Consider the following 8,537-nt stretch of genomic DNA (forward strand, 5'->3'; position numbering starts at 1 on the left):
CTCAGCCTCCTGAGTAGCTGGGATTACAGGTGTGTACCACCATGCCCAGCTAATTTTTGTATTTTTAGTAGGGACAGGGTTTCACCATGTTGATCAGGCTAGTCTTGAACTCCTGACGTTGTGATCTGCCTGCCTCGACCTCCCAAAGTGCTGGGATTACAGGCGTGAACCACCACGCCCATCCCAAGAGTTTTTATAGAGCTTAATCCCCATCCCCTATTCCCTGCTGTCCCTGACCCCCACCTCGCCAAAGGTCTGTGGACTGAGCTGAATATTCTAACCTAATCACTTGATTTTTCTGGAGACAGGCCCCAACCTTAGGCTAAGGGTCCTGTGCTGTCACCTCATTAACCTAAACTCAGGTGTGATCAAAAGGGGCTTATTATGACTAACAAAAGGTACTCCTATTACTCAGGAAATTCCAAAGATTTTTGGAGCTCTATGTCAGGGACAGAGAACAAAGGTCAAATATAGTTCTTATTGTATCACATCTTCCATGCTGGACACTGGTAAATAAAATAACTGGTCTTAAGAAAAAAAAAAGTTCTTTCTTAAGATATGGAAAACAGTAGGAATGATCTACCCATGATTTTACCATCTTCCCTTCTGTGTGTTTTGCCCACAAAAGTATCCCTTTTTTTTTTTTTTTTTTTTGAGACGGAGTCTCGCTCTGTCGCCCAGGCTGGAGTGCAGTGGCCCGATCTCGGGTCAGCTGCCTCCTGGGTTCATGCCATTCTCCTGCCTCAGCCTCCCGAGTAGCTGGGATTACAGGTGCCCACCACCTCATCCGGCTAATTTTTTTTGTATTTTTAGTAGAGACGCGGTTTCACCATGTTAGCCAGATGGTCTCGATCTCCTGACCTTGTGATCCACCCACCTCAGCCTCCCAAAGTACTGGGATTACAGGCATGAGCCACCATGCTCGGTCCCATAAAGGTATCTTTTAACAGTGCTACCATGTTTGTTTATGACCAAAGGGCCAAGGATCCCCAAAGTACTCTTTTATTTATGTGCACCCATCTCCAGTGTACACTTATATCAGCTTAACTGGATTTAAAGACTTCTCTTTTTTGACCCTCAGAAAAATGTAAGATTGGTCCAGGCTAACAGAAGGAGCATGGTGGTAGAAAATAAATTCACTTTTGAGAACAGAGTCAAAGTGGAGCGAGAGAGAATACATAGGCATAGCTATAAATTTCTAACCGTAAGAATGAAGACCATGACTGAAACCATTTGTGCAGATTAACTTTTGGTTTCCCTCCAAAGTCCACAAGAAAATTAACTTGATTACTTGAAAATTTTTGTTTTAACCAAAAGGAGAATTGCCTACTATTTAACTATCTAATTGGGTTCTGAATGACTTTTGGCTATTTCCTAAAAGCAATTTAACCTGTGGACAATAAAGCCTTGCCATTAATTGCTGATACTACAGACTGTGTAGAAAATTCCTGAAACATTCCAAGAGAGTTCTGAATAATGACAGCATCACTGGAAAATCAGTATATCCTCACAGGCGGACTACTTTGAAAAGGGCTAACATTGAATTGGTGATTGCTAAAATGAAAATCAGTCACATTTCTCATGTCTACATATACATACATATAGCTCATTGATACATAATTATATTTTCCCCCAGGAATAAAAGCTGTGGCTTCATCTTGTTCATACCTACATGAAGCTTCTTTGAAAAGATGCTGCAATCTCACTGATGAAGGAGTCGTTGCTCTTGCACTCAATTGCCAGCTGCTAAAGATCATCGATTTAGGTGGCTGCTTAAGTATTACTGATGTGTCCTTACATGCATTAGGAAAAAACTGCCCATTTTTGCAGTGTGTTGACTTTTCAGCTACTCAGGTAAATGACATATAGGCTTCAAACATATAGACTATGTGTTTACCAAATGTATTTTCATGACTAATGAGAACATATAACAATTAGTTCATTTTGTTTTCGTTGAAACTATTGACCACTTCATGCTTTTAGTGGTTAAGTAATTGCAATATATTTTGGCATATTCCTCTCAATTAAGTAACAAGGGTGGAAGTTATATATGGCTAAAACACATGTTTGATGAATGGGAGGCAATAAGACTATATCTAAATAATGAATACATTTTAGAAAATTCTACTTCCATTGTCTGGATTCATGGACTGTGTTTCTTTTTCCCTTTGCTTAGGTATCTGACAGTGGTGTGATTGCACTTGTTAGTGGACCTTGTGCCAAGAAATTAGAGGTAATTTTAAAATAATTATAAAGATGGTGGTGATTAAATGTTTATATTCTCAGAAATTTTTTTTTTTTTTTTGAGACAGAGTCTTGCTCTGTCGCCCAGGTTGGAGTGCAGTGGCGCAATCTCTGCTCACTGCAAGCTCCGCCTCCCAGGTTCACGCCATTCTCCTGCCTCCCGAGTAGCTGGGACTACAGGTGCCCGCCACCCTGCCCAGCTAATTTTTTTTTTTGTATTTTTAGTAGAGACGGGGTTTCATTGTGTTAGCCAGGATGATCTCGATCTCCTGACCTTGTGATCCACCTGCCTCGGCCTCCCAAAGTATTGGGATTACAGGCGTGAGCCATCGCACCCAGCCTCTCTTTTTGTTTATATGTTCTGGACCATGAAGAAAAGCAGTCTTGTAGTTTATTTGTTTTCCCCTGGTCCTGCCAGCCTGACTCCCTTTCCCTAATTAGGACTCCACAATAGCCCTGACTTCACTTCACCTTCTACCTAAAGCCTGTAATCAAAAGGAAGCAAGCTGTGATGATAGCACTCCAGCATGTGTTTTTCTGTGGTTTTTGTTTGTTTGTTTTTTAAGACAGGGTCTCACTCTGTCACCCAGGGTAGAGTGCAGTGGCATAATCATGTCTCACCACAGCCTCAACCTCCTGGGCTCAGGTGACCCTCCCATCTCAGCCTCCTGAGTAGCTAGGACTACAGGCACCCGCTCCCACACTCAGCTAATTTTTGTATTTTTTGTAGAGACAGGGTTTTACCATGTTGCCTAGGCTGGTCTTGAACCTCCAGGCTCAAGCAATCCACCCACCTTGGCCTCCCAAAGATCTAGGATTATAAGTGTGAGCCACTGTGCCCAGCCTGCATGCTAGAGCATGTGACCAACCCTGTGACTTCACATTGGAATTGCACTTCAATGTGTCTTTAACGTTTCTTCTGCATTAACCTGATATACCTTTATTATAATGATTTATTTTCTTCATGTTAGCTTGCATTTGAACATAGATATCTTAGTGGTGTAGTTTGCTTGGCTCTGTGGAAGTAGAATAATATCTCTGGGTTCTTATTGTTGATGGTTCTGTTAAAGTATGTAATGTTATATGTGACTCGTAGATGAACCATTATGACACTGGAAAAATGGTGGTTTTCTTCACTTTTCCACCATCCACATTTCTTTGTATCCCTTATAGCTTATACTTCAGTGACTTAGGTTTTTGTTTGATGGCAATCCTTACTATTTTTTAAACCTAATTTTAGCTGAATTAAAAAGGAGGGGTAAAGAGAGTAAATGAAATAGAAAAATAAGACATGATTTTTCTGGGTACTCTCCCTCTAGACTCCATTCTTAACAAGAGTCCTGCCTATGACATTATTCAAAAAGCCAGATACAGCATCTGTTACGAAGTTACACACATCTTTGGATGGCTGTTTTTGAAGTATTTTGTAAATCTTTTTGTACTCTCTGGATGGAGAAGGCCTTTTTAAACATGATACCAAAGTTAGAAACCAAGAAAAAAAAGATGGATGGGTTTGATTACTTAAAAATGCAGACTTCCTTATGGCAAGAAGAAAACAAAAAGAAACAAAGTCAAAAACTTGAAAAAATATTTACAATATGTATGAAAATCTAGGGGCTTTTTTATCTTGACAATATAAAGAATCCCTCCAAACCAATAAGAAAAAACAAAACAACCAAATAAAAAACCAGAAGAATCAGGAACTACTCAGAGGAAAAAATACAAATGTCCAATAACATATCAAAGGATATTTAACCTTACTAGTCATCAAAGTGACAGTTTGCCTTTCAGTTTGGCAGAGACTTGAAAAAAATCCCCAAACCCAATGTTAGCAATAGTGTGGAGAAACTGTCACTTTTATCTCCTGCTAGTGAGAGTGTAAATTGATTTTAAAAAACCTTTTAGAAGGACAGTTTGGTATTAACTATTAAAAATTCTAAAGATTTGCTTATTATTAACTCAACAATTTACTTCCTGTAGAAATCTCAGGGAGAGAAAAGTACACAGGTATATTCATTATAATATAATTTATGATAATAAGCATAGTTATGTATAGCATATATTATAAGCAAGACACCTTTATTTCTCACAACATATCCTGTTATAATAATAAGGCTAGTAAAGCACAGAGAGAAAAGTGAGCTTGATCGCAATCATAGGGTTCCACCTTGGACAGTCTGCCTGCAAAGCACATGTTCTTAATCATGGCACAACATTGCCTACCTAAAACCACCTAAATGTGCAGCTCAAGTGTTTGCCAGTGTAGGATGCATTTAATAAGTTATGGTACTTGCAGAAAATGGAATAATATACAATTACAATCTATAGATTTTATAAAAAGTGCTCATCTTATATGTGATCTGATCCTGTTGTTCTTCAAAGGGTTTTTTAAACTCAAAAAACATCAAAATGAATATATACAGCCATAAAACCATGTCCTTTACAGCAGCATGGATGCAGCTGGAAGCCATTATCCTAAGTGAATTAATGCAGACACAGAAAACCAAATACCGCATGTTCTCACTTATAAGTGGGAGCTAATCATTGGGTGCACACAGACATAAAGATGGGAAAAATACACACTGGGGACTTCAAAAGGGAGGAAGGAGGAGGGGAAGCAAGGGTTGAAAAACTACCTGTCAAGTACTGTGTTCACTATTTGGGTGATGGGTTCAGTTGAAGCCTAAACTTCAGCATCACACAGTATATCCCTGTAACAAACCTGCATGTGTACCCCCGATCTAACATTTTTAAAAAACTAATATAATTTTATCTCTGGGTATTGGTATTATGGGTAATTTTAGTTACAGAGGTCAAAAGTTTAGGCTTTGGAATTAAAAGGACCTGGGTTCCAATCCCAGCTCTGCTCCTTTGGCTATGTTCTTTATGTTGGCTGCTTAAGCTCTCAGGGTCTTAATTTCCATTGGTAAAATGGCAATGACCAATCCCTTGGGGGGCAGGGGGTGGGGGTTGAGAGAGAGAGAGAATATTAAATAACATAATGTAGGCCAGGCACTGTGGCTCACGCCTGTAATCCCAGCACTTTGGGAGGCCGAGGTGGGTGGATCACCTGAAGTCGGGAGTTCGAGACCAGCCTGACCAACATGGAGAACCTCTATCTCTACTAAAAAATACAAAATTAGCCGGGTGTGGTGGTGCATGCCTGTAATCCCAGCTACTGGGAGGCTGAGGCAGGAGAATCGTTTGAACCTGGGAGGCGGAGGTTGCAGTGAGCCAAGGTCGTGCCATTGCACTCCAGCCTGGGCAACAAGAGTAAAACTCCATCTCAAAAAATAAATAAAATAAAATAAAAAATAACATAATGTATATGACAGTACCTTTCCTGGTAAGCATCTAATAAATAGAAATCATTATTCTTATAATTTATTATAATTTTTCTAAATTGAATGCTTTACAATAATAATACATTATTTTATTTTCAGAAAGGTAAAGCCATTTCTATTTTGGAAAAAAAGAACAGAAAAATACTCCCAGGAAAGAGCTCAGAATCTTAGGAATTAATCTATTATTTGTCAACCTCAAGAAAATACCCAGTAATACTGGGGTATTAGCTCCCAAAAATAATGATATAGAAGGTAAATGTTCTAGATAAGCAATACTAGTGCTCTGTAAGCACTAGGTATACAAGTGATTAAAGACTCATACTTCCTAAGCACAGAGGCACATAAGGAGAGTCTCTAATGCTAGCAACTACCAGAAGATTATTACTCACTGCCACATTGGTTAAGCTTCTCAGGTCTACGGATCCTTTTCCTGAATTAGCCATCTCAACAGTACTTTGTGTCCTAAGAAGGACTTTGCTGGCACTGAGAGCTGCACCTCCCGCTGGAAGTAGATGTGGTTTTCCCCTGCTTGATGTGTCTGTCTCCACATGGATATGCTTCTGTATTCTTTGCTGTATTTTACAGCAGCCACTTGTCTGTTATGACCACCAAAACACTGAATATGGAATATTTATATTTATAGAAAGAAAGAATTTTTTCAAAATCACTTATTTGTTACAGATTTTACATCCTGAAGTCCAAACTCTAGACCTACGGAGCTGCGATATATCAGATGCTGCTCTCCTGCACTTGTCTAACTGTAGAAAACTGAAGAAATTAAATTTAAATTCTTCAAAAGGGAACCGAGTTTCTGTAACTTCAGAAGGTATATTTATTAACACTGTGTAGATTACTATTCACTATCTGGTAAAACTGTGGAGTAAGGGAGAAAATACGTCAAAAGAGAGTATGAAGAAGTCAAAGAAATACAAATTATGTTTATCAGTAAAAACATTCAGACTAAGAAAATAATCCGAGTTAGAATTCTTGCTTATAAAGCAGTGCTCAAAGTTAAGAAAGACAGTGGGTAAGTCACTACCTTGTATTTTAAACATATTTAAAATAAACATGGGCCAGGCTAGGTGGCTTATGCCAGTAATCCCAGCACTTTTTTTAGCTGGGAGGCCGGCAGACTGCTTGAGCCGAGGAGTCTGATACCAGCCTGGCCAGCATGGTGAACTGTCCCCCACCCCCACCTGATCTCTACAAAAAATACAAAAGTTAGCCAGGCATGGTAGTGCACCCTGTGGTCCCAGCTACTTAGGAGGCTGAGGCAGGAGAATCCCTTGAGCCTGGGAGGTAGAGGTTGCAATGAGCCGAGATTGCATCACTACTCCAGCCTGGGTGACACAGAGACTCTGTCTCAAAGAAAGAAAAAATAGGCTGGGCGTGTTGGCTCCCACCTGTAATCCCAGCAATTTGGGAGGCTTAGGCGGGCGGATCACGAGGTCAGGAGGTCAAGACCATTCTGGCTAACACAGTGAAACCCCATCTCTACTAAAAAATACAAAAAATTAGCCAGGCATAGTGACATGTGCCTGTAGTCCCAGCTACTTGGTAAGCTGAGGCAGGAGAATTGCTTGAACCTGGGAGGTAGAAGTTGCAGTGAGCCGAGATTGTGCCACTGCACTCCAGCCTGGGCAACAGAGCAAGACTGTCTCAAAAAAAAACAAAATTAAAATTAAAACTAAAAAAAAAAAAAAGGATACATATGTCTGTATTTTAAATATTTTGCCTGGTATAGTGGAACAAGAAATGACCGGTTCATATTTTGTTAAGGCTTTTTTGATGCCATATTGCAAAAGAATTAATCATCAGAGTAAAGTTACCAGGTATTCTCCTATCAGTTTGTGTAATGTATAGTTTTTAATAGCTAGACAAACTGCATTGTTCAGTGTCACTATTACATGAATTAGTGAATCTTTACCTTTTTCCCCCCATAGATCTCTTTTTTTCAATATTTGGTTTGCATTAATATTTATTTATATTTATTTATTTAAGACCGTGTCTTGCTCTGTCACCCAAGCTGGAATGCAGTGGCACAATCTTGGCTCACTGTAGCCTCAACCTCCCAGGCTCAAGCGATCCTCCCACCTCAGCCTCCCAAGTAGCTGGGACTGCAGGTGTGCACCACTAACCCGGGCTAATTTTTTATTTTTAGTAGAGTCAAGGTCTCACTATGTTGCCCAGGCTTTTCTTTTTTTTTTTTCAATATAAGAAAGGGACTTTTTTGGCCTACTTAGGTTTCTGGAAAATTCTGTGGGTAGTTGAGTATATTTTGCAGTCATCTTGGTTAGCAAGTTAGGATATTCATAATATTGCAAAAGAAGCATAAGTTTTAAAATGTTTACATAAAAACTTGCTAAAAAGAACTTCTTCAATAAAACCACATTTCTCTACACTCACACCACACTTCTGACAGCAAATGTGTTGGGTTTTTTCACACCAAAAAATTCTCTAACTCTCTGGACACCATCTGGGTGCCCTACAATTTAATTCAATTCTGACACTATCTACCTGGAGTTAGCATCAGATCCCACAAGTTAAGGGCTCAGTCACACAAGACTATCCTCACTTCAGATGCCAATTGCAAGACCAGGCCTCTGGTACACATGACTGACCAACTATAAATGGAGGGTTTCCATGACCTCATCCTCCATTCGATAATTTGTCAGAATGGCTCACAAAACTCAGGGAATCACTTTTGTTTCATTTACCAGTTTATTCTAAAAGATTATAAAGGACACTGATGAACAGCAAGATGAAGAGTACATAGGGTGAGGTCTGGAAGCGCAGGAGCCTCTGTCCCCGTGGACTTGGGATACATTGCCCTCCCAGCATGTGGATGCATTCACCAACACAAAAGCTCATCAAGTCTCCTTGTTCAAGAGGTTTTTTGTTTGTTTTTTCTTCTTCCTTTTTTTCTCCTTTTCTTTTCTTTTTCTTTTT

General features: G+C 39.5%; 1 protein-coding gene across 1 annotated transcript in view; it reads left to right on the top strand.

Moving 5' to 3' along the window:
* AMN1 (antagonist of mitotic exit network 1 homolog (S. cerevisiae)) overlaps positions 1-8,537 on the top strand; it is a 56,838-nt gene that overhangs the window by 23,682 nt on the left and 24,619 nt on the right. Inside the window, exons 3-4 of the mRNA XM_011934141.1 lie at positions 1,633-1,854; positions 2,177-2,233. Of these exons, the coding sequence (XP_011789531.1) occupies positions 1,633-1,854; positions 2,177-2,233 (279 nt within the window). The remainder of the gene's footprint in view (positions 1-1,632; positions 1,855-2,176; positions 2,234-8,537) is intronic.

This window comes from Colobus angolensis, unplaced genomic scaffold (genome assembly GCF_000951035.1).
Source record: "Colobus angolensis palliatus isolate OR3802 unplaced genomic scaffold, Cang.pa_1.0 Scaffold131, whole genome shotgun sequence".
In the NCBI taxonomy this organism is placed as follows: Eukaryota; Metazoa; Chordata; class Mammalia; order Primates; family Cercopithecidae; genus Colobus; species Colobus angolensis.